General features: G+C 45.6%; 1 protein-coding gene across 5 annotated transcripts in view; it reads right to left on the minus strand.

Moving 5' to 3' along the window:
- The window catches only part of SPATA13 (spermatogenesis associated 13), a 95,473-nt gene that overhangs the window by 54,315 nt on the left and 13,839 nt on the right, over positions 1–27,319 (minus strand). For 2 of the 5 annotated variants that reach the window (XM_069467756.1, XM_069467755.1), the window contains exon 2: positions 10,178–11,929. In XM_069467756.1, coding sequence (XP_069323857.1) covers positions 10,178–11,767 — 1,590 coding nt within the window. In that variant the 5' untranslated portion in view covers positions 11,768–11,929. Of the gene's footprint in view, positions 1–10,171; positions 11,930–12,830; positions 12,920–27,319 lie in introns of those variants that run through there. The other 3 variants (XM_069467754.1, XM_069467752.1, XM_069467753.1) reach the window with 3 other exon arrangements.

Genomic DNA, 27,319 nt, shown 5'->3' on the forward strand with positions numbered 1-27,319 from the left:
TTTAATCACTGTCGTAGACTTAGAATACTACATAGAGAAATCAGTGCGGCTGAGCTCACCTCCACGTGGTAGAGATAAACTCCATGCCACCCCCTGCCATGTCCCGTGTCCCTAACCTCTCCTGCCTCCCCTACATCACAACTCTAGACCTATAGTTCCAAGGATATTTTGAGGGTCATTTTGGGCCCTGTTCTGATGTTTCTGAGTACAAAGAAGACAAAATTTAAAACTCCCTTGGCCGGGGGCGGTGGCTCACGCCTGTAATCCTAGCACTTTGGGAGGCCAAGGCTGGAGGATCCCTTGAGCTCAGGAGCTTGAGACCAGCCTGAGCAAGAGCAAGACCCCGTCTCTACAAAATATAGAAAAATTAGCCAGGCGCAGTGGTGTACGCCTGTAGTCCCAGCTATTCAGGAGGCTGAGGCAGGAGAATCGCTTGAGCCCAGGACTTTGAGGTTGCAGTGAGCTATGATGACACCACTGCAGTCTAGCCTGGAAGACAGAACAAGACTCTGTCTCAAAAAACAAACAAGGCCGGGCGTGGTGGCTCACGCCTGTAATCCTAGCACTCTGGGAGGCCGAGGTGGGCGGATCGTTTGAGCTCAGGAGTTCGAGACCAGCCTGAGCAAGAGCGAGACCCCATCTCTACTAAAAATAGAAAGAAATTATATGGACAGCTAAAAATATATATAGAAAAAATTAGCCGGGCATAGTGGCGCATGCCTGTAGTCCCAGCTACTCGGGAGGCTGAGACAGGAGGATCGCTTGAGCCCAGGAGTTTGAGGTTGCTGTGAGCTAGGCTGACGCCATGGCACTCACTCTAGCCTGGGCAACAGAGTGAGACTCTGTCTCAAAAAAAATAAAAAAAAAAATAAAAAAATAAAAAAATAAAATCAAAAAACAAACAAAAAAAAAACCAATCCCATTTTGAAGGTGTCCTATTTAATCCCAGACATATGAGGATCAAGGTAGTGGATCCTTGCCAACAAAGAAGTTTGCCTTGGATTATAAATAGATTGTATTACCCCTGCTTAAAACTTGTAAGGTTCCAGTGTCTACCTGAGAAGTAAACATCCACCTTCGCTGTGCTGAGCACCAAGGGCACTTCAGTCACAGGGACTGTCTGTATGTATAGGGACCTTCACAAAGGCAAGGCAAGATCAGGAGACAGCACCAGTAGGGCTTCCTTTTAATTTCCACCAAGACATATGAGAATCTAATGTGTCTACTGCAAAATAGCTCGAATAGGTTTAATTAAAAACTTGGCAGTGAAAGAATCACAGATGAACAATTTCTACCACAAAAGGGTAAACATACAAAGCCAAATACACAACAAATCTTTGCTGTAAGTAAAATATATAAAAATTTATAATATACATTACGGAATGGGGATATAGTCCCTTGCCTTAGTCACAAACTACATTAAGGGCTCCAGCCACCTGTCCCCACCTGTGGCACTGATCTACAAAAACGGCATAGATCTGGCCCTGGAGTCCAACCAAGGTGGCTTGCTTTCCTGTGCCATCAGGTGAACTACCAAAACAAATGGCCAGAAAAGGGACTGAGGCACCTTAGTTGAGCTGCCTAGCCCATCCCAACTAGCCAAAAAAATCCAACCTAAAAAGTCAAGAGGAAGAACTGATTTGGGCAGGGATAACTGCAGCAGGAAGTGACCCAAGCTCCAAGGACAGACTGCTACACATGGAGTCACAAGAGAATGTGGAATGAAATTTTATCAGATAACCATGATACCAGCATTTGAAGCGTGGCCTTAACCTATACCATCTCATTTTTTGTGAGCAGTAAAATATGCATAAGATAAAGTTCATCACTTTAACTATTTTTAGGTATGCGGTTCAGTGGCATTCGGCATATCCACATTGCTACACAATCATCACTACCATCTCCAGAACTTCTTTATCTTCCCTACATGCATCTCTGTACTCCTTAAATACTAACTCTCATTCATTCCACCTCTCCCCACTTTCCAGAAACCACCATTCTATAATAGTTTGTTTCTATAAAGGTGATAGGTACCTCATATGAGCGGAATCATACAGTATTTGTGACTTTTGTGACTGCCTCATTTCACTTAGCATAATGCCCTCAAATTTCATCCATGTTGGAGCATGCTTTTTAAGGCCAAATAATAAAATTCGTTGTGTGTACACAGTGTGTATACACACTATATTTTGTCTATCCATTCATCTGTCAGTGGACAATTGTTTCCTCCTTTTAGCTCTTATGAATAATGCTCCTATGAACATGGTACATAAACAACTGTTTGAGTTCTGATTTCAGTTCTTTTGGTTATATACCCAGAAGATTATATTAGTGGATCAGTAATATAATTCCATGCTCAATTTTTGAGGAACCACCATATCATTTTCCACAGTGGCTGCACCACTTTATACTCCCTCCGGCCATGCACAAGTGTTCCAATTTCTCCACACCCTTGTCAACACTTTTGTGTTTTCTGGATAGTAGCCATTCTAATGGGCACAAGGTAGTATCTCATTCTGGTTTTGATTTGCATTTCCCTGATGACTAGTGATGACCAGCACCTTATTGCCATTTGCAGATCTTCTTTGGAGAAATGTCTATTGCCGTCCTTTGCTCATTTTTTAACTGGGTTGTTTTTTGTTGTTGTTGTTGTTGAGAATCTCGTTTAATTTAAAAACTCTACAGTAGATACTTTTAATTCTACTTTATTGCTAAAGATTAAGTAATTCCACCAGAGATCAGGAAACTAGTAAATGGTGAGAATGTGACTTTGCATGCTAGATCCCAAGGCAGATGCCGTTTCGAGGCCCCCTTCCTACCCCATTTTGAGACCTGGCTGTAGGCCCAGCTCTGATAGTCCTTTAACTTTTCTAAGCCTCAGTTTTACTCCTCTGTTAAAGCAAAAACAAAAATAATCTATGTCACAGGGTGGCTGTGAGAATCAAATGCAACAGTGTTTCACGAAGAACTTTTATTAATTAAAAGTTAATAAAAGTTTTGAACTCCTGGTATCAAGCAATCCTCCCACCTGAGCCTCCCAAAGTGCTGGGATTACAGGCATGAGTCACCACACCTGGCCTTTGGCATATTTTAAACCAAATTCTTTATTGCACCATTTCTTGCTTGAAAAGCTGTAATCTCATTTTTTGCCAAAGGCAATTTTTATCTATAGACGTGTATATCTAACTGATAACATTGTTCAATTTTTAAAAAAGATTACAAGCCATCTTTATTCCAGGAATGCTTCTCTTGCCTCAATCACAGTATTTCTCTGCTATATCATCTGTCCTGGTTAACTCAAGTACAGGATTCTTCATATCTGGAGGAGCCCCAGCCTGGACAGTGGGTCTCAAAGTTTAGTGTGGCAAAAATCATTCTCCCGGGCTGCTTGGTAACACTCCAGGTTGCTGTGTCTAACGCCCGGGACTCTAATTCAGTGGGTCTGGGTAGGGCTCAGGAATCTGCTAAAGCTTACACCCCCGGTGGTCTTCATTCCAAACTTAGAGAAATTCTCCTGAGAACTTCAATAGTGCATAATTTGCAAAGTTTACCTGGTCTACACTGAAGTATCTGACCAAAGGAAGCAATTTTAATAACAATGATTACGATTATGAAAAAAGCTAACATTTATTAAATTTACTGTGTTCCATGCACTGTGGCAAGTGTCTTACATGCATTGTTTCATTTCATACTGGTAGATACTATCATCTCCATTTTTAAAGAAATTGAGGTTTAAGTAGATTGAGTATCTTTCTTAAAGACATACAGCCGGTTAGTAATAAACTAGGACTGTGCAGCCCTACTGCATATGGTATCTGACACCATAGAGCTTCCCAACCACTTTTGCTGGGACCGATGGTGGGACCGACGGCTGGCAACCATGTGGATTCTGGCTTCTAGGAAGTTACTAGATCAGTGTAGGACAGAAAGCAGAGCCGTAAGTGCTCTGTCCTCTCCAACCCAGCCGCCTCTCCCTCTACTGCCGTACCAAAAGTCCTCCCCTTAGCTTCACTGTGAGCTTTCTAAATGAACAGAGCATTCCAAATGGTGGTTTTGTCCTCAGATTGTTAGATGTAGAAGAAATGGGTGATGTTCAGTTTATATAGTGACTTGTGGCAATTTGCACTCACTCTACTCTGCCAAAGAAACCATGGTATTCCTTCCAATTATCACGGCAGACACATCAAAACGAACATGTGTCACCAAGCCAACTGGAAAGTCATTCCCCTCCAGGGACTCTCTTTGATCTTAATTATTATAGGGAAGAAGCTCAAGAAGAGAAAAATAGAACAGGAGAAAAACACATATATACTGGAATCAAATTCTTAGTCATCAAGCTAAAATTTCCCCCTGGAGACCACTGAGGGATGCCAGCAAGGTCTTACTACATCTCTCCTATGCATGAATTAAAACAAGGCAGTAATTAAGAGAAAATAAGAAAGCTTTGGCGAATATACTGTAGTATTTGTTCACATCACTTCATTTAAGTATTTTATAAGCTTTACAAAGCTTAATATGCATGGCATTAATGTGATACAGTATCACTTATAGTTGGTTATTAATGGTCATTATGGTAATTTCTATAAAAGTTGGCCAGTTGATCTCTTGCTTATGTATATGGGTGTGTGATTCCAATTCCCTCCCCCCCTTTGTTTTTAATGGAAAAATCTTACTTGATGACACTTCGCTGGAGAGAAACTATTCTAGAAATGAACCACTGGAAAGTTCAAAACTGTTTATTTTCTTTAGATTTTTAGAAATAAGCTTAGAAGTGGTTTTTCAAGTTTATAAAGTTCCACATAGCCCGTCAAACACTGAGCACCCATTCAGAAATACTTTGAAACTTTCCACAGGAAAAGATGTATCTTTTTAGATAATAATAAGCATAAACATTTCAGAGCAAGTGGAGGCTTCTCTATGAGAAACTGACTTAGAAAATGACTCCATTGTTAAAAGTATAAAGCTACTTTCACATTTAGACTCATGATCTCAATTTCTATGATTTAGTACTTCTGTAAAAGACCCTTTTTCTCTTTAAGAATTTTTCTCGCGCAGAAAGAGAACAAACAAATACAAACTAAAAATACCCTAGGAGAAACCAAACATAAGCTAGCACAAACATGACTAATAGAAAGCACGTTAATTCTCTTCATCCCACACTAACAAGCCGCCCATGAGAGGATAGTATCTGTTGAATGTCCACCCCAGCTGCTATTTAGGAAATACAAAACAGACAGTCATCACAAGGCAAATATTCCTGTTAAAAATTGTTAAATTCATTAAAAAAATATTTTTTAAAAGCATAAATGATATCTTATTTAAAAATTATCTTTCCAACTCTAATTATAATTTTTGTGATTCAAACTCTAGGACCTCTTTGTCCAAGAAAATGCATGTGAACCCAGTGAATACGGGAACTTACATTCCCTGTAGTGTAAAAACCACGGACAGCTCAATAAATGGAGGTGGGAGGTTGCATGTCCACATGCAGAAAAAGGAACCTTCGCATCACACACAAAAACAACCAAAAATGGAGCATACCTATAAATATAAGTGCTAAAACTATAAAAGGTCCAGAAGATAACATAGGAGAAAATCTTTGTGATCTTAGGATGGACAAAGATTTCTTAGATCTAACACAAAAGCACAAAAACTTGGTAACTAGATGTTCATCAAAGCTGGAGACTTTTGCTCTTCAAGAAATATCATTTAAAAAAATAAAAAGACAAACCAGATTATGAGAAACTATTTGTGATTCCTATGTGATGGTTAATCTTATGTGTCAACATGACCGGGCTAAGGACTCCCCAGATAGCTGGTAAGGCATTATTTCTGGGTGTGTTTGTGAGGGTGTCTCCAGAAGAGATGAGTACTGGAATCTAATGTGGGCAGCATCATGCAATCCTTGGAGGGGCCAAAGAGAACCAAAAGGCTGAGGAAGAGGAATCCTCTCCTCTTTCTGAGCTGGGACATCCACCTTCCCCTGCCCTGGAACATGGGACCTCCTGGTTCTTCGGCCTGCAGACTCCAGGATTGACAGCAGCACTCACCTCCCCAACCCTGTTCACGGGTCTTCAGACTGAAACTGAGCTACACCTCCGGCTTTCCTGGTTCTCCAGCTTGCAGACGGCGTATCTTGGGACTTAGCCTCCATCATCACATCAGCTAATCCCTATAATGCATCTCATATACATCCTACTGGCTCTGCTTCTCTAGAGAACCTTGAATAATGAATGCATCATATATCTGATAAAGAACTTGCACCCAGAATATATAAAGAAATCTTAACTACTCAATAATAAGATGACAAAGAATGCCATAAAATTATGAGCAAAAGATTTGAATGAATAGGCACTTCACCAAATAAGATACATGAGTGGCTAATAAGCAGGTAAAAAGATGTTCGACATCATCAGTCACCAGGGAAATGCTAATTAAAGCCAAAATGAAATATCACTCTACACCCACAGGAAAAGCTAGAATCTAGAATACTGACAATACGAAGTAGTGGCAAGAAACTGGGGAGAAACGGGAACCCTTACACAGTGCTGGTGGGAATCTAAAATGGTATAGCCGTGTTGGAAAACAGTTTGGCAGTTCCTCAAATAGTTAAATGTAGCATTGGCATATGACCCAACAATTCCACTCCTGGGTGTCTACCTAAGAGAAAGGAAGTGTATTTCCACTTACGGACTTGCATGGAAATGTCCATTGCAGATTTGGTCACCCTCATGAAGCCTTCCTTGATTTGGCACATGGGTGAGCACACTGCCACTCTCTGAAACCCCCATTTTGCTTTTACCTCTGTTGTGGGATTTAACCCATTCTGCATAGTTCTCTCATGATTGAGATACATCTGGGCTTGTGTAAAACCTCCTTGGCATCGCCCACATTCCCTATAGAGCCACACCTGGTCACTCACACCTGGTAGGTGCTCAACAAATTTGGTTTGGTGCACCACTGAATGAATATATAAATGTTAGGTTACATTACAACTTAACTCTGGTGTGTTTTTTAAAATTAATGTGATGCCAAACTAATTGCTGAAGAATTTCCCAGTCGCCCGTAAGACTCTAACACAGTATTGTATCAAAAGAGTTATGGAAAAAAATGACATTAACTCCCCCCGTCTTAAAAAGCCACATCAGTCTAGGATGGAAAAATCATCTAAACTGATAGTGACAACCACACAGTGGCAGCCACTGTTGAAACAGTGGGCTAAGTGTTTCACATGCATAATCTCATTGGTTCTTACACGCCCTCCACACGCTACCCCTGAGAACACTAGGGCCAAGAGATCTTCAATAGTTTGCCTGTTTGCCAAGGTTGGTGTCTTTTGAATGGCAGAGCAGGTCCCAACCAAACTAGAAACCTTTACCAACAGACTGCACCTTACCAATGCTGCCTGGAAAGGGGTACAATTGGTTCTCCTCACTTAAATGAGCTTTGTCTACGGCATATTTCAACGCTCATGAACTGCTGATTCTAGACTGCACGAGTAGGAGAAGGTCCCTTTCCTCTGTGCACTGGTAGGAAAACAAGCACTAACACTCCAGACTCCTGTGCTTATACCTTTATAAGAGAACAGGTAGTTCTGTCAACGAGTAAATGCCAAACCGCATTTTAAACCAGCTGACACGTCCAGGGACTTCTCAACAGACCGCTGCTCTGACAACAAAGCTCACCACTAGGTGGCAGGAGTATAACGTGCTTTATAAATGAAAGCGGCGTGACATTTTCCCAGCTCTTTTTCACAGTGATACACAATCTTGTTAAACTGCTTATGATTTTTGAAAAATTATTTTGCCATTTTGAGGGTTGTATGTTATAAATTACTCCAAGTAAAAATTATTCTTCCTTATTGAGACTATATTTACTTTAACACCATAATATACACTGAGTTGAACACTTTTACATTCAACAATAAAACACAGCTTAAATTTGCTTTAAACATATAAATTGAACTATTCTGTCAACAAGCTAAATAAAAAATAATACACTATATTAAAATATAGTAATGGTGGAAATTTAACTTTGTAATGCAAAACATATATATAAAATACATATAAAGAGGCTATATTAAAGTATATATTAACATAAATATATAGAGGCAAAATACAAATAGACAAAAACTTTTAACTCATGAAGGTTGAATTCTTGCATTTTGCAAAGTGATATTTTGTTTATTTCCTTTAATTTGTAATCTGTTTCTCAATATCAAAATAAAAGACGTTTCACGTTATACTTCTCTGCAAGTAACATTGACGGTTGCCAATATATAAAATGCAAATTGCATAAAACCATCACTATATTTTCTCTTTTTCACATATACATTAAAAGTACAAGAGGAAGCTTGATATGCTATATAAGAATTTTGAGGACATAAACACAACTTAAAGTGATAAACATCTGAAGGCAAATTTGTAGAATTATCAACGTGTGCACCTTTAATAAATTGAATTCCAATATAATTGTTTCTTCTGTTTTCTGTCTTTGGTGATCCTTTGTGGGTAGAAATTAAATTATACATAACTAAGAATAGCATATATACATACAAAACCATAAAATGGTCAAAATCACTCTGGCAAGTAGCTGATTAAGTTAGACAGTAACTCTTGTTTATATTTACTTAATAGGCACTCAGGAATAAAATATTTTAATGATTTTGTTTCTTTTACTAACTTTGTTAAGCAGAAAATAAAATCCCACCTTTAACGTAAAGAACCCCCTGGACTTACACAAATCTTTTTTTAGGGCAGGAGGGTTACAAACTATCAGTGGGGCAGGCCAGGGTGTTTAGTGGAAGGAATGTTATACTTCATCTCACTCACGAATGAGTGATGGTTTTGGCCAATTATACAAACCAGAACTGGCAAAATTGGAATTCCTTCCCAAGGCTGGCAACTAGTCCTGTGCCCTTACAACTGTTTCACAGGCTTTTTTCAAAATATGCAAATGAGTAAATGGTCATCAATATTCAAGACCTCTGAAAGACAGACTGGCCCGAGCTCTCCACACAAACCTAAAGTCACAAAGAGTAAGGCAGCCTCACTTCTCTGGCTGCCCAGGGACCCTCGGCACCAGGGACCCTTGAGGCTGATCCGGACACCCTGAAAGTATTCTGCAATAGTTCTACTTTCTAGGTTTTTCTAGAAAGGTTCTACCATCTAGATCTCTCTGTATGGCAAAGGTCAAAAATGGACAGTCTAGAGGCTGTCCTGGCTCCTGAGTTTGCAAACCTTACTGTGCAATCATTCATCTGCACGCTGTAAGAAAAAGTTGAGGTCTTCTCCAAGGATTGGTGCTGGGCGATTATTTTCTATGGCAAATACCAATTTATACCTGCAAAATAATCTGGAAATGTATGCGAAGAATAATTTGCAATATATACACATAGATGCATTTCCCCATCTTTCAGCTATGTAAGGTAATGACTGAATGCATTTATAAAGTGAAAATTGTACAGTAAAATGCTGTCTGGATGTTTGACAGGATATGAAAAGAACATTGCTCTTGTAGCCTTGACAGTTATTAGCTGATTCAATTCATGAGATGCTTATGAGCTACTCTAAAAATAAGTACAATAACCATCATAAAAATCTCAAGCATCATTCAGAGGTTGACAGGTACCAAACTGCATAATCCTAATTCATTCCTAGGAAATAAAACAGACTTAGTACATTTAATGATCTCTTAACACAAAGGATTTCATTTTTATGTACTCTGCTGGAAAGGATATAGAAATAGCTTAAAATATAAAGAAGAACGATATGGGCAATAAAAACCGTTTCAAAAATGAAAAACTCAAGAGCCCCTAATGGCTGTATGGAGTGGAAGAGAGGGCTTTGTCAACTTTTTTGTCCCCCAGAATCTAGCACGAAGCAGGTGCTCAATCAATATCTTTTGAATGAATGGCGTGGTAAAGTTTCACACATTAGCAATTTGTTTCAAAAGAGATAGAGATTACTTCTGAACTTGGTAAACAATGACTCGAGGACTCCCATTCCCACTAATATTTGTGACAGCAACATGATCAGCACAGGGCCGTTGACCTAGACAGGTTCAGGACCAAGGGCAATACCTGTGCAGCATGGACGTGTCCAGGAGAGATAAGAGCCTCACTGCGCAAGTGCCCCTCCAGAGGGTCACCTGGGGAAGACCCTACCTTGGCCCTTACCTCCGCCTTCTTTTCCTCTGGACTGGCCGGGTGGCCCAGGCTCAGCTGAGGGTCCCCGCTGCCCCCATCAGCGCATGTGGTTTGCACGGAACCCTGGGGGGACGCAGGCTCTGGCTCTCTCTGAGCAGGATCCTCTGCCCTTTCTTCACTCTCCACTGAACTGAGGGACAGTACACTGTGGTTGTTGGGACACTTGGCACTTCCTGCCCCTGGGCTCTTAGGGCTCTGGGGCTTGGGCGTGGTGGGCCTTAGAGGGGTGGGAGGCTGCTCCAGGTCAAATGTAAACCGGCTGCCAGCGTTTGGCTCATCCGAGTCTTTGCTCGACACATCCTGGGCGAGCGAGCTTGATGAGGAGCTGCTGGCACAAAGACCGTCACTTACTGACGCCCGGGAGCTTTTGGCTTCAAGAGGAAACACCGCCGTGTTGACGTCCACGCGGGGACCCTGAGGAGTGGCCGGGCCAGAGCCAGGGGCGGCGGGGCAGGGGGCAGTGGCACTGGGCGCGGGCGACGCGCCCCGCCGGGGGTCCCACTCGGTGCTGCTGGACACGCGGCGCGAGTAGTCGTCGTGCAGCCTGCTATGCAGCCGCAGCCGCAGGGTGGCCTCGCTGGGGGGCGGCGCTCCGCTCTTGGGGCTCTCCCTCTTCCAGGCGGCATCTGTCACATTGCTGACAAGTTTCAAGACTCTGTCGAAGTCCTTGGCCCTTATCGGGCTCTTCCAACGCTTCGTCCTTCTCTCGGCCGCACCGAGCTTCTCGGAGTCGGCGGAGGAGCTGCTGAGGGTCCTCCGGGGCGGCGGCTTTTCCTGCGCCCCCCTGAGGTCCGCGAGGTTGGAGGTGGACTTCCGCTTGAAGGAGCTCTTCTTCAGAAAGGTCAGGTTGTCCGTGCTCTTGCTCTTCCTGTGGATGACGCTGTGGCCGTCGGGGCCCCTCACCAGCACCTCGCACAGGGCGGGCTCGGGGCCGAGCGCGGACAGGGGCCGGGCCGGGGCCGGGGGCGCGTCGGAGTCCCGCAGGCTGATGCGGCCCAGGCCGTAGGCTCTGCGGATGCTGCGCGAGCGGTGCGTGCTCCGCTGGAAGGCGTCGTCGCTGTCCTCGGGGTCCGAGCAGTCGGACGCGCCCGCGTCCCCCGCCCTGGGGCCGTCGCTGGCCGATCCCGAGGAGGGCCACCTGCTTGCCCGGATGCCCACGACAGCGCCGTTTCGGATGAGTTTCCCGGGGTCATGTTCTGGAGCCTCCACCTTTGAGGCATCTGACGCCTCTCGGTTCTGAATTCCCTGGAGGACGGAGGACTTCAATTTTTTAAAAGATCCCATTTTCCGGAAGGAGGCGAGGGCGTTCCAAGTCGAGGAGTTTCCCACCAGCACCACGGAGCGGGGCCTCTCGGGGTGGGCGCTCGTCCTCTTGCGACTCACCGAGAAGAGGCGCACGAGCTTGGAGGGGCTCCCTCGGGCTTCCTGGGCGTCCGCGTCGCTGCTGCGACAGCCTCCGTTCTGCCACGCGGGGGACGTCACCATCTTGGGGTCTTTGGCATCGGACACTGAGCAGATGGGTGCGGCACCTCGCCCGTGGCCGTTCTGCGCTGTTGTCATGTTCCTGGGGCGGGGCGCCGGGGGCCACAGGGCGGCGTGGTTCACGGCCACACGCACAGCGGTGTCCACTGGCCCCGGCTCCAGACCTTCATCTCCGGGGCGGCCGCCAGCCTGGCTTTGCCACCCACTGTGCCCATCGGGCTCCTCCGCGGCGGCCACTGCCTGCAAGAGAAAACACACAGGCATTAGCCATTTGCCCCCCACAGGAGCCTCCATAAACAGGCTAATTATTTTGTTTAACAATTGCTAATGGAAAAAAGGCATGCCCCGTGACAGCGCTGATTAAATAAAAACTACTTAAATTAAAATTTTACTTCTTTTCCTCAATTCATTTAATAATAAACTGAAGGGAAGAAGGCAAATATATATCCCTAAAAGACAGTGATGGGTTTTGCATTCAGTATGATGGTAAACTCTTGAATTCATTGAAACCTGTTAAGTAAAACTTGCAAAATTGGGGGAATGAAAATATCAAGGCATTATTCAAGACTGTGTCTTCCCTTCATTAGAAATAAAAAGAAAAACTTATTATGAAATACCAAAAGGAAACTCCACAACTCTTTCAAAAAGTGTCTCATTAAAATGCCAGCCTGTGTTAAATCCAGCACAGCTACCACGTAACCCGAGAGCTTGGCACACGCAAGCACTAGTGTGAGGGGATGTGACGGGGACCAAGATGCTCTCAGCTGCTCACTGCTGAAAGAGGGCTACAAAACTTGACGGAGAGCCACACAGTGCGACAGGGACACAAGGGTGAGAGGGACTAAGCCAGGGAAGCCTGAGGACAAGCTTTGTGAAGGAAATGGCATTAGTGAAGGGCTTTTTCAGTAGACGCTAACTGGCCAGGGAATGGAGAGACAAGAGGATGATGCTGATGGACGAAGAATTTTTTTTTTTTTTTTTTTTTTGAGACAGTCTCATTCTGTCACCCTAGGTAGAGTGCAGTGGCATCATCATCGCTCACTGTAACCTCAGACTCCTGGGCTCAAGCGATCCTCCTGCCTCAGCCTCCCATGTAGCTGGGATTAATTTTTCTATTTTTTTTATAGAGATGGGACCTCACCCTTGCTCGGGGTCCTCTCGAACTCCTGGCCTCAAGCGATCCTCCCACCTTGGCCTTCCAGGGTGCTAGGATTATAGGTGTGAGCCACCATTCAGCTGCAGAATTTAAATTAAACAAATACTGCACCTTCTTCCCTCCTCCCACATGACCTGACAACCAAACACACCTGTGTCCATGCCCTTCCCCTCATATACCTGTGTCCATGCCCTTCCCCCCATTCACTTGTGTCTATGCCCTTCCCCCATACACCTGTGTCCATGCCCTTCCCCCATACACCTGTGTCCATGCCCTTCCCCCATACACCTGTGTCCATGCCCTTCCCCTCATACACCCGTGTCCATGCCCTTCCCCCATACACCCGTGTCCATGCCCTTCCCCCATACACCCGTGTCCATGCCCTTCCCCCATACACCCGTGTCCATGCCCTTCCCCCATACACCCGTGTCCATGCCCTTCCCCCATACACCCGTGTCCATGCCCTTCCCCTCATACACCCGTGTCCATGCCCTTCCCCCATACACCCGTGTCCATGCCCTTCCCCCATACACCTGTGTCCATGCCCTTCCCCCATACACCTGTGTCCATGCCCTTCCCCCATACACCTGTGTCCATGCCCTTCCCCCATACACCTGTGTCCATGCCCTTCCCCCATACACCTGTGTCCACGCCCTTCCCCTCATATACCTGTGTCCACGCCCTTCCCCCATACACCTGTGTCCACGCCCTTCCCCCATACACCTGTGTCCATGCCCTTCCCCCATACACCTGTGTCCATGCCCTTCCCCCCATACACCTGTGTCCCTGCCCTTCCCCCATACACCTGTGTCCACGCCCTTCCCCCATACACCTGTGTCCACGCCCTTCCCCCATACACCTGTGTCCACGCCCTTCCCCCATACACCTGTGTCCATGCCCTTCCCCCATACACCTGTGTCCATGCCCTTCCCCCCATACACCTGTGTCCCTGCCCTTCCCCCATACACCTGTGTCCCTGCCCTTCCCCCATACACCTGTGTCCATGCCCTTCCCCCCATACACCTGTGTCCCTCCCTTCCCCCATACACCTGTGTCCATGCCCTTCCCCCATACACCTGTGTCCCTGCCCTTCCCCCATACACCTGTGTCCCTGCCCTTCCCCCATACACCTGTGTCCCTGCCCTTTCCCCATACACCTGTGTCCCTGCCCTTTCCTGACACCCACCTGAGTCCATACCGCCCCCCATACACCTGTGTCCATGCCCTTCCCCTGTCCCCACCCCACACCATGCCCTTCTCTGGAAAAGTGAAAAAGCTGTTCTTAATTCTTCCCATCAGGCCAAGTTGTGCTCAGCCTTCAAGTGCTAGCTTAAATGTCACAGCCTCCCGTTCTCAATAAACAGTTATTGAATGAATGAGAGATTATGATAACCATAAAAGACTACCAATTTCCAAGTGCCTACTATGTATGTGTCAGGCCTCACACTAAGGTCTTTAAAAACATCATGCCACTGAGTACTCATACAAACCTATCAGCTCAACAGAATGATTTTCATTTTACAGACAACCAGATGGACGCTCGGGCAGGGTAGGTCATTTCCCTGGGGTCCTGCAGCTGTCCCCTGCAAAACCCATGCTCTTCTCCACTGCATTAAACTAATGGACAGAGAGAGGCACAGCTGGGACTGCACCCCAGGCATCAGACCCCAGCTCCACGGCCTCATGACCTTGACTGAAATCAAATCCCAGCAGTCCTTAGATGCCAGTCAAGGCCATTACCTTCAAGGCAGTTATTAAAGGCAGAAGAGGAGAAGGAGGACGACGTTGTTAAAAGACCCTGAGGTTAGATTCCAATTTAGCTTACCCTTCTCAAGTGCAGAACTTGACCTCATGCAAAGAGAAGTAAGTACGTGTCATCTGCCACTATGCTCCATGTTCTTGACGGAAAGGTTCCTTTTTTATGTGCCCCGACATCATGCCCATTGAGGAGGGATTCCCAGGGACAGACATACTTAAAGGGCTAAAAGGTTGATTCCATGTGGGACAAGGGAGGCTACACTGACTTAGACCATCAGCCAGCTCAGCTCCACTAATGAGAAGACCGATGGGCTGCCACAGGACCTCTGCAGTTTAACGTTCCGGCGGAGAAATTAGGGGCCTGATGGGCCATGAATCGCATTTGAATGGGCCACAGAAGCAGAGGCTTGGATCATCTCCACACTGAGACTGGACGTGAAGCCTTTAACCAGTTCCAAAATGAGTCCAACATTTGGCATCACCTGTCTACCCTTGCCTATTCTGGAAGGTAGGGGATTTGGTTGTTTCCGTATCTCAGAATCCTGAAACGAAAGGGATGTTTAATCCAACAGTCAAGTGCAGTTCACTGATGGCATACTGAGTGCCAATGATGCTCTTATTGTGACTTGCCCTGGACACAGAAGACAAGGCAGGATGCCCCGCCTTGTAATTCAGGTGACAGGGACAGCTTACTGACACTACAACTAGAGGGCACCATGAGACCTTTTATAACTAAGGAGGACCCCTTGTTAAGGACTCAAGGGGTGCAGGGAAACACCTGATTTAATGTGGGTAGTTCGAGCATGTTCTATGGAAGACATGGGAGTAGCCCTAAATGCTAACCTTAGTACTGTCACGTGGATCTTGAGTAAGTCACTTCAGTGGTCTGTGGTTCAGGGCTGTCTACAGAGAAAGGGGTACCAGCATTTACGTATCTGTCCACCTAGACCTAGTCGATTCATGAGCCTTTACTGGGTGCCAGGATCTCCGCAGGCCCCAGAATGAATTCAAGGCAGTGATAAGGGAATAGTCCATTCTATGTTCCTTTTTTCCTCTATTTTAATTTTCTATTTATTTATTTTTTAGGTTACTCTTTTTGTCCATTTTTACTCACCAGGATGAGAAACTAGCATAAGCAAAGGAGCAGAGTCATGAACAGTTAGAGTATGACTGGGAGGCAGGAATTAGGGTGATCGGCTGTCCAGGCGGACCCAGGAAATGAGGGGTATCTCAGGATGTGGGACTGTCAGGGTTGAAACAGGGAAAGTTCTTAGCAAACTGGGGTACCGGATCACCCTACAGTAAGCAGAACAGTATAGGTGGAAGGATGGCTCAACCGAATGAAGTAGCAGAGACAAGGTGAAAGTGGGTTTAGAAAAGCCTACGTACCCGTAGTCGAACACCTGACCATTCTCTAAGGCCGACTGCAGGTGTCATTTTCTCTGGGAATTTCTTCCCGAACCCCCTGAATGAGTGTGGTCCCTTACTCTGGGCTTCCACAGGCCTTCAGGTATCTCACCAAACTGTTTTACCAAAAAGAATAATAATGACGGTTTTATACAGCTGGCTTCAAACAAGACTGCATACTCTTTGAAGGCAAGAACTGTGCGCTTTACAAACTTAGATTATTCAAGTTTTTTTCTATGTGAAATGCTATCAGTTATCTTCCTTGTCTAATCTGTACCAAGATAACAAGTCATTACATGCCACTATATTTTTCTAGAGTGAAGATGTTTAAATTTTTATAACACTAAAAACTCTTAAGTATTTACTTAAAACTTAAATAAGTCCCAGGATTCAGATACCATAAAACACATGCAGAAAACCTGAGTTTCTAATTCGGGCAACATGCTTTTTGAAAAACTAGTGACTATTTTGTTCATGAGCTGAACAATGTGATTGTTGTGTGCTGCTAAGAATGAAACTGAAAATCACAGAAAAAAAGCTTTTCCTGGAATTTCTGAGTAACATACCAAGTTGCATTATTTAGCACTAATACTTTGACCTCTATTAACTAACCAAGACTCGCAATTCAATTAGTGGTTTTGTAGCAAGTCTTACAAACTGTGGGAACTCTGCCAGAGATATTTATGAACAGAACTACAAGAAAGAATTTTAGATGGGAATATTGTGAAATCCATTGTCTACCATCTGGATTCTGGGATCTATGAACTTTAGACTAGAACAATTCCCTTTAGTTGTAGTGAGAATTCTCTAAAAACAACTCTGACCAGTAATTTTTTAAATAAGAATTTGAATTTGAAATTTAGGAATCTGTACCAGATTAAACGAGCAAGGTTTTTGTAGTGTGAATTACAGACAATGTGACGGTAGAAGAAAACAGATTGAAATCTGAAATGCCGGAGGAGTGAAAGGGGGCATCCTTGAATCACAGCACCAGAGAACATCGCCCTAGGGAGCATCCATCCCCTCACTGTGAAGACTGGACACTTCGGCCAAGGGACACTGGGGCCCAGCGAGGCTGAGTGCTTTCCTACTGCTGCTAGGAACAGAAGCACAGGGGGTGGGAGTCCCAGGAACAGTGGGCTTCCAGCCCCAGCACTGCCACCTCCTGGGGTCACCCTCTTCCTCTCCCTGCAGATCTCGCCTGTCACCCCGTCTAAGTGATCCTCCCGCACATCTCACCCACCCTGTGTCGGGGAGGGCAGCCAGTGCCTCCTCCCAGCCCGGCCTGCCTCCACCTGGACGAATGCCTCGGCCTCTGGACGCATCTCCTGCCTTCCGGTCGAGCTCCCTCCAGCCCGTCCTTCACTCTGTTGCCACTGCCCTTCCCAAACCGCACACGGAGCTGTGTCACCCAACCCAGGGGCCCTGGCTGCCTCTGGACCTGGAGATGTCGAATCTCCTCAGCCTTGCCCCAACCCCTCTCCCTCCAGCCACACGGGATCATTTACAGTGACCCTTTTCCACACTGCTGTGCCTTTCGAGATGTCCCTGCCTGCTTGCAGAGACCCTCTCCAGCCACGCTGTCTCTCTGTGCTTTGGGAACCACAACTCCCAGGCTCCCCTGACAAATGGCTTCTGGCCAGGTTTGGCCAGTGGGAAGGTGGTGGAGACGATTCGGGGCTGGGAGGAAGGGACACACCAGGGTACTCTCCCCCCACCTCGTGTGGGCTGCTGGAGGGGAACATTCCCAGCAGCTGTGGTGTCTCAGTGTCTCCGGTGTCTCCCCTTTGGCTCCAGCCCCTGCTGGGTGGCTCCTCCCTCCTCCTAGGTCCCCAGTCCTGCCAGGTGGCACCAGTTACTGGCTCAAGTAACACCACCTCTTTCTCCTCTTCCTCCCTCCAGCCCAGGGGGATGGAGGAGCCTCCGCTACTGCTTGTCTGAGTTTCTCTACTGTCTTCTCTTCTCTTTCTCAGCTGTATAAAAATAACCCCAGGAGTAGATTCTCTTTGTCTGAAATACCCAGAGATACTTCTCTTTTCCTGACTGATAGGTGCTTTGCCTAACTACGTTTTATTAGTTCAAATTAACTTTTCTCTAAAAATTCCTTGCTCTCCAATTCAGATGCTCTTTCCGTGAGCGCGGGCGTGGCTGGGTTCCAGCGCCTACCACACTGCTCTGTCACTCTGCTGCCTGTCTGGCTTCCCCACCCACCTCTTGGATGCCTTTGAAAAGCTGTCTGAAGGCAGAAACCACGTCTTCTTTCCCCGTATTCTCAGCATTCAGTCTGCCTAGCGACCGACTGGCTGGGTGGGGACAACACCACTCCACACACCTCTGTCTGTCACCCTCATGTCTGGGGCCAGGTGATTCTGTTGTGGGAGCTGCCCTGTGCTCTGTGGGATGTTTAGCAGTGACTGTGGCCACTGATGCTATTAGGAAAAAGGAATATAATAAATAAAGTGCTGAAAACCATGAAAGTGCCATCCATTCGTTTCACAGTGGTTCTTTGAAACTACTGCAATTTATCATTTTTAACCATAAAACAGAATGTTCTCTTTATTGTTTGATGGTACTGACAATTTTAAAAACTGTAATATTGTTAACAATTACAGTTTCCTGTAGCAGGAAGTTCAACTTTATCCTATTATTGCAACAGTGTATCTAACTTTATAAACAACTTTTTAGATACTCAGTTTAAAAATGTAATAATATAGGAAAGTAAATACTGACCTGTTAATAATTATAGCCAAATGGTCACTTTTCAACTAACAATACAGATATTTCATCTTAATAGGTAATCAATTCATCTACCAATGATTCGTGATTTTAGTGATTTAAATGCTCAGATAACAAAAAATGTATATCTGAGTTATTATGACAACTAAGAATTTTATAAATGTTTTATAACACACTTAAAATATGGTCTTTGAAATTAATGTTCAAATGTAGATATTAATAAGATATATTTTGATCCATAAGTCTCCATGTTAATCAGCAAAAGCTGAATAAGAAATGTTCAAAGAAGGGCGGGGCACAGTGGCTCACCTCTATAATCCCAGCACTTTGGGAGGCCAGGGTGGGAAGATCACTTGGGGCTACGAGTTCAAGACCAGCCCGGGCCACATCGAGAGACCTTGTCTCTACAAAAAATAGAAAAATTAGGTGAGCGTGGTGGCCGATAGTCCCACCCACTCAGGAGGCTGAGGCAGGAGGATCTCTCCAGCCCAGGAGATCCAGGCTGCAGTGAGCTGCGATGACCCACTGCACTCCAGCCTGAGAGACAGAGTGAGATCCTGTCTCCAAAAAAAAAAAAAAAAAAAATGTTCCAATAGGATCCTAACATACTTGTGATTGTCAGAAAAATAATGTTTCTTCCATAAAATTATATTTTGTCTTTATAACAAGGTGACAAGGCTTTCTCACGTGCTTGAGGGGCAGCCTTACCCTCCCCTTTGTCTTCCTGTGAAGTCCTGGAACCTCCCTGAAATCAGAAGTCTGACCAGACGCTGGAACGTCCAGTACCCCACATTTATAAACAGGTCATATTCTATAGGGTTCCTTACAAGAGCAATCTATTTCCCCATAGGAATCAATATTATATTTTTAGATCAGTCTGTCAAATTATAATACAGCTGTCACTGAATTTAACCACAATTTACAACATTTCTATAGGGGACTGCATCCAAGATTCAACCACAGGTTCTAATTCCAAGGATGAAGTTGTCTTCCCTACTCCCCAGTCCTCACACTAGACACATTCCCTCTCCTTCCCAGCCCAATATATATATCCCAGCAAAGGGAGAAGGCCCCTCACCCACGGATCTGGTGTCCTCAGGGGCTCTCTGTGCATGGAGGTGGGGAGAGGGGGCCGGGCGGGGGCGTGGGCGTGGGAAGGGGAGATGCTTCCAAGGAGCCAGTAGCTCTGGCTGCATTTAAGTCAAATGTTTGTGAATTGAGAGTGTATGCAGAATCCTAGTGGAGAAGATTGAATAATCGCATCTCTGGGAAAGGTGTCAATTTCACACAAGCATGGGATTGTCTTGGCTTGTCTTATGCGGGTTAGAATGGTGTTTCTCCAGATGGGGATGCATGCTCCCTTTGTCAGTCCTCTGGGGTGACGGGATGGGAGAGAAGAGGATTTGCCAGGCGGGCCTCAGAGGCCAAAGAGGGAAATTTTCCTTCTGCCTCTCATGTTGGGGGTCAGGCAGGCATGGCCAGAGACCCAAGGGCAGGTAGGTCTTGGTATCCTCCACACTGCCCTTCCCTGCCCCTGTCCCCAACCCCCGAAGTGACAGCCTCTGAGCCCCCTTCCCCCTCTCTCGGGGCAACCTTGGAAGGCTTCAGGAGAGCCGCTGCCCACTGCAGCTCTGCAGACGGCCGTGTGTCCCGACTCCTCACAGCTCATCCCTGTCCACCACCTTTCCCGTGGTAAACGACACTTCCCCAGTAACCACCAAAGTTCCACAGTTAGGACTACCTAATGCCTGCACCAAAGCCAAAACTGATGTCACCACGGAGACCGAGCCTCCCCCTCGTTTGCCATTCAGAGCAGTGAAAGTTTCCAGATGGATGGCCCTAATCTCGAAGGCACTTTGAAGGTCACTGGAGCAAAAACAATGTCTCTGCTTGCTGGAAGCGGCCTGGCCAGAGTCTGCAGCCATGCGTCACTGGGCTCGTGAGCCGAGACGCTCCCTGTGCCATCAGCACAGAAAGCCCCCTGAAAGGAACAGCGCAGCTTTTATACCCAGCGTTTAATTAGACATACTTAATAACTGTGTATAAGAGCATATATTTGTGTTGTATTTTCCCTGCGTTTATTTTGGTGCTCAGGTTTTTTTTTGTTTTTGCATAAAGTGTGTTTCCAGGCAGAGCCCCAATTTATAACAGTGCACTCTGAGGAACGAGTCAACTTTCAACTCGGTTTCCATCCAGGAGCCAATTAGGTCTTAATTTAGGGGATGTCCCAGCAGCCCATTCAGCCATCGCCCAGGACTGAGCCCAGAAAAAGCCCTCTCCCCGGCTTTGTTCAGTTGAGCATCTCATATTCTCAAATTAGTTTTACACGTTAAAGCAGTTGCTGAAATGCCTTCTACTGCCTAATTTAAACTGTCTTTTTCTAATTAAACTGACATTTGGATATTGTTCCCCTGTGAGCCCTTCACACCTCCTGGCACGCACACCCTCCTCGAGGAGGCGTGAGATGGCAACGCAGGATGACGCCACCAGGGAACAAAGCCAGAGGCCACCAGCTACTGCCCCCGAGCAGAGGACCCCACCCACACCCCCGCCTGCCAGCGCCTGCTCTGTGCACCAGCCCGTCCTCGGGGGACGCTGCGCTGCAACGTGACAAACACAGGGGATTCAGGAAGATTCTGCCATCACACCCCACTGCCATGGCCCCTCTGACAAGGAGCTTAACAACGACTTAAATATGCCAGACGCTTGGTGGGGCCTGAAATGAAAGAAAGTATATATTCTGTCTTTTGTGAGAAGTTCAAAACCAGCTTAGTTTAGGTGCCAAAAAAAAAAAAAAAAAAAAAAATCTTTAAGGAATTGCAAACTCTTAAATATGTTGAACCCAGAACAGGAGAGTGGAGCGTGTGAGCTGAGACCAGGGTTGTCCTCTACCAGACAACAGCACACTGAGGTGAGAGTCCCCAGGCCACTAGGGAGGGAACAGATCTGCCGCTGGGAGCACAGATGCAAAGAACCCAGTGATGACCGGCAAGACCCCGGAGCGCCCCTCTCAGTTTCAGACCAAGGCCCAGGTGAAGGCGGTTTAGGTGAAGACGAAGGGCAGTGGCTGAAGCTCAGAATTCCAGGGTTAGGGTTCTTTCCTCTGACTAGCTTTGTTGTGTGACCTGGGATAGTCACAAAAGATATGTGACCTCAGCTTTCTCAATGGGATCCTCAAATATCTTTGAGAGTAGTTGACAGTGCTGTTAGGAGACAAAAATGCCTTGTAAAGAGAATATTCTTATTGAAATATTAATTATTCTCGTGGCATGGCACCCTTCTAGGTAGAGTACAAAGCTGATAGGTATAGGTCACTTAACAGAAAATGAAATTCTAGAGCAAACTTTCCCCATCAAAAAGAATGGGGCACTCAGTTGGAGAGGCAACGCATTTACGTTTACCACACGTGCATCTGGACCTGGGCAGCCTGCGGTGCAGAGAAGGCACCCACGTGTACAGGTGGCTGCTCCGTGGCTCCTCTGCTTTGTGATTCACAGATGGAAGCACCTCCTCCCCCCCCCCCCCCCCCCCCCCCCGTCATCTGCAGCTCAAAGGTCAAGGCCAGATGGAAGTCCTGTGCGGTGGCATGGTAAGGGACAGCAAAGGAATGCCTGAATGCACAGGTGGGAGGATGTGACTGCTTTTCACATCCTCCACTGAAGAACTCCACTGAAACCAAATAGATATTAAATGCCATTATTTCATTTTTAAATTAGCTCTATCTTTTCCCCATGAATATGGATAAGCTATGCCTTTAGGCCTCTTTGCAACCCTGACTGTGAAATATAAATATCAGAAATCTCAAAATTTTGAACAAGCAGTATTCTGAATGTCAATTTATAAATTGTTTTCCAGACTTTAAGACATTTTCTGTAAGATCCTCATAGTATATCCCCAATCCCACTGAATTCATCGTGTAAATAAACTATTTAAAATAGTAATAGGATCGCTATATTAAAATTGTTCATTAGTAACAGACTGAAGTAAATGAACACTCATAATTCTCTGAGAAGATGAGCCTGGTTTCTCTGGCTTAGGAGCTTGAACGGCAGCAGGATGCGTGAGGAAGAGCACCGTCCTCCTTCCAGGCGAGCAAGACCCTTCGTGGTATTCCAAGGCGGGTGCCTGTGTCTCTGGCATCCTCTGACCCTCCTCTCTGCGCTGCTCTCACCCTCTCAGCCCACAGTGCTCCAGAAGACAAGCGGTCACTTCTGCCTTGTGCCCATCTCCCTTCAACTCCTCAGCCAGGAATCTGTCCTTAGTGCTGCGGAGATGGGGCGAACCCGAGCAGGCCAGCACAAAGGTGCACACTCCCCGAAAGTTCCTCTGCTGTGACCTGCTACCACCCCTAAGGTCAGACCTGCAATGGAGTCAGCTCCTCTAAACCACCGGTCACATGGCACCTGTAACCCATCGTGAGCTTGCTTTGTTTGACTGTTGTCTGTTGTTGTGTCTCCCAGTGGCAGCAACTCCAGGGCTCAGGGACAGGAGTGGTGCAGCAAGAGCACCTGCCTACGAGTCAGCAGGACCGTGAGGCTCACCGCCCATCCACCAAACAAAGCCCGGTTTTCATTTCTTCAGTATCTCGCAAAGCGGCTATCCAGGCATGTGCTTCAATGTGACCCATTTAACTATATTCAAATTTCATTTAAAAATCAACCCTGGCTTCACCCCTTCCCTCACCGCCCTCTCCAAAAAAAAAAAAAAAAAACAAAACAAAAAGCTTGTCAACATCTGCTGGTTCTTTTCCAATTATAATTTCAGAACTGTAACGCACGATATGGCAAACCACTCTCTCAGTCCCAGTAGTCCCTTCTAGACCAAGTGCCCTGATGCAAGAGAGTCAGGTGGTTTGGCAACAATCCCTGCCTCAGTTGCCCCTGGGGCAGTTACATAAGCATTTCAGGGCCCCTGCAGATAAGAACACTGGCAAAGTCACCTAAGGCTGTCATCATTTGAGCAAAGGTAAATTAGAAAGGAACTTCCTCCATTTAAATGAGGTTCCTGTGGTTTGTTTCCTTCACCTTTAACAAGAAAAGAACCTCCTACCGGACAGCATTTGTTCATTCATTCACTGGTTCAACAGATGTCTCCGTGGTCCTTCCTGTCTGGTGGAATAGGGCAGACACACACGGAGCGTGGAGAGCAGCAGACACCATCGCAGCCATCAGTGCACTCCAGCCAAGTGGGAAGAGAGATGACTAAGTAAGTCCTAGTGGTGTTACGATACCTGAACCGGCCTCCTTCAGAAAAGACATGACATTAGAGTGTCCGAGAGATGGGGGACGGTGGGGGTAGCAAGAGCCTGAGACAGAGGCCCTGGTTGGAGAGTGGTGGGGGGAGCCTAGGCCTTTGTAAGCCGTGTTAAGGGTTTGGGGTTTGCTCTAAGGGTCCTGGGAGTCTGCAGCAGAGGTTTCAGCAGCCGGCGACCTGTGCAGAGCCGGAGGCAGCCAGACGAGGAGAAGTTGGCAGGGAGGCCATCAGAGCTGCCAGGGCAAGACAGGGTGGCATGGACTTGAGTGGTGGCCGTGGGGCAGGGAGAAGTGATGGAGACAGGATCAACATGGCTTGGCGACCGACTGAACACGTGGGGAGAGAGAGAAAGAGGGAGGGAAGAGACAGGTGTGACTCCAGGTTTCAGGCTGGGTCCAACAGAGATGCAGTTATTGAGCTACAGAGGCCTGGAGGGGGGCAGCAGGGGAGGGAAGACAATGAGTTCTGTTCTAAAGGTACTGACTCTGAAGAAAACTGCAGGCCTATATCCCCGATGAACACAGATGTAAAAATCCTCCACAAAATGAAGGGTAAAGTAAATAACTGGGCATGGTGGCGCATGCCTGTAGTCCCAGCTACTTGGGAGGCTGAGGCAGGAGGATTGCTTGAGGCCAGGAGTCTGAGGTTTCTGTGAGCTAGGCTGATGCCACGGCACTCTAGCCTGGGTGACAGAGGGAGACTGTCTCAAAATAAATAAATAAAAATTAAAAATAAAAATCCTAGAAGAAAAGAAGGGGGAAAAGCTCCTGGCCATTGGTGTTAGCAATGAGTTTTTGAATGTGACATCAGAAGCACAGGCAACAAAAGCAAAAATAAACAAGTGAGACTATATGAATTCCAAACCTTTGAGGATTCCTTCAACTTTAAGATTTTATGACCAAGAATATATGAATATAATATATATTCTAAAAATATAATCCTTACGTCAACAGCAGAAAAGGTCCTGCATCACTCCTTTAGGAAGCTGGCTCGGGTTATTATCTGTCATCCTGCTGTATTCACCTAACTCTGTCACCTACAGAAATCTCACTAGTTTTCACGTCCAAGGGCAACACATGGGACAGGCCCACACACTACTGCCTTGGCTTTGCAGAACAAGGACAAAGAAAAAGAGACTGTAAAACAAAACTCACCTCCTTGCTTAACCCTACGTCCAGTTTTTAATTCCAGTCAACACTTATTTGGAAAACTGATGTGAACTGCCACAAAAATGAAAAACAGTAAGACCTCTATAGCAATCCCAAGCCAAACTAAACAATGCTTCTGTGGGAGACTCTTGCGGATTTTTTTTTTTTTTTTTTTTTTGAGACAGAATCTCACTCTGTCACCCAGGCTAGAGTGCAGTGGCCTCATCATAGCTCATTGCAACCTGGAACTCCTGGGCTCAAGCGATCCTCCCACCTCAGCCTCCTGAGTAGCTGGGATGACAGGTGTCCACCATCACACCCAGCTAATTTTTTTATTTTTTGTACAGACAGGGGTCTCACTATGTTGCCCAGGCTGGTTTCAAACTTCTAGCCTCAAGAGATCCTCCCACCTCAGACTCCCAAAGTGCTGAGATTATAAGTGTGAGCCACTGCACCCAGCTGGATTTTGATAACTATGTCTGAAGGATTTAATGGCAAAGGGTTTCAGAGACTGCTAGACATTTTTATCCTCCTTTCTGGAATGTCCAGCAAAGCAATCTGTATTTGAAATGGGCTTGCTGCTTTATTACCAAGTGACTTCCTGTGAATCCATGTTTGTATGGGAGTGGGGGGAAGGCAACGACCACCTGACATTTAGTCCAATGAGTTTAGAAACAAAATGAGGCAGAAGAGAGTAAAGGTGGGAAAGTGAGGAGTTGGAAGGACAGCAGGTCTCTTTTTAAGAAGCCAAATATACGTGTATGGGACTTCAGCCCAGGAGAAAAATCGGCCTCCGGGAGACTCCACGCCCACTGAGAGACCTGGGGACACAACAGAGAGTCCCAAGCACCCTGGTAGTTCTGGTGATGATTAAGGGCCCCTCTAACCCTAACCCTAACACATATTTTGAAAATTAGGCAGAACATGGAAATAAGGCAAACGATGGTCACCTGTCCTTTTAACGTCACATGAGAGCTGGTCTGACTGGTCCGCCCAAGGATTATTTCATTCTCTGGGAGAAAGTACCTTATTTTGACTTGCTATTTACTACTGATTATGTAAGTTACAGGTTAATCTGTAGATTTTTTTTTTGGTCCAGTGGAGATGGAAATAACGTCTATCTTTCAGAAATGATAACTGCAAAGGTTACAGTTTTACTGCCCCCTAGGACATTAACCAGTTTTGTCTCTAATTTAGCAAACATTTCAACATGCCTTTCCTGGCAGACTAAATCTCTGCTCCTTGATGCCCTGTGAGCCAGCTGCGACACCCTGCTGCTTCCCTCGTTAATGAGCTAAATAAATCTCTGACACGTGTTCACAATGTATTTGTAGGCGAGCCATGTTTTAACATTTTGAAAGTTGTACTTTAATATACTTATTCTATACGTGATCACTACTGCCCTGTGTACTCTTTCCATCTTTACAATTTCTTTCTTTTGAGTCTATATTGGATCAAAGTCTTTATGTCACTATTATTTTACACTCTTAACTATTTCATCACATGAATATTATAGGTAGTTTAGGGGTTATGGAGGACTTGGAGAGTAAATTAAAGGCATATGTCTTCCTTTAAATGTGGGTCTTTTCTAAAGACTGGGAAATAATAAAAACAAACAAAGGTTTTATCACAAAATTAAGATTTCTGAAAAACTAAGTTCTGCTTTTCCAATATATTTGATCACTACCCCACACACAGCAGCTAGTTGCTCATTTCAAACTCCTACTTTTCTTCTCTTCAAATTGTTTCTTTTCTTTCCTAGCCCATCTAACATTCTAATCTAATTTAGAAATCATACCTATCATTGTCTCTTGAAATACACTACCCTCTACCAATTGCCATTTTCTCCAGAAAAATAAATCACACTCATTGGATGCTAAGTGCCAGACACGTACAAGACCATTCCTGTGCAGACAAATACACCAAGAAACCAAAATTATTTAAAATAAACTGTAATCTTTACTTAACTTTCTAAAAGTGTCATAATCCACAGTGATGACTTTCAAAAGCCTCTTTTCTCCTCCTCTCTACTTTTCCACTCCATAAAGCAGAAAATCTTTCTTTTCTCTTTTGCTTTTCTATATATTATTGTTATTATATTGCAATATATTACATGAACCTACTTAGCTTCTATAGCACCTAAATATGTTCTCTTTGCTCTCCTCATTCTCT

This window comes from Eulemur rufifrons, chromosome 4, assembly GCF_041146395.1.
Source record: "Eulemur rufifrons isolate Redbay chromosome 4, OSU_ERuf_1, whole genome shotgun sequence".
Taxonomy (NCBI): Eukaryota; Metazoa; Chordata; class Mammalia; order Primates; family Lemuridae; genus Eulemur; species Eulemur rufifrons.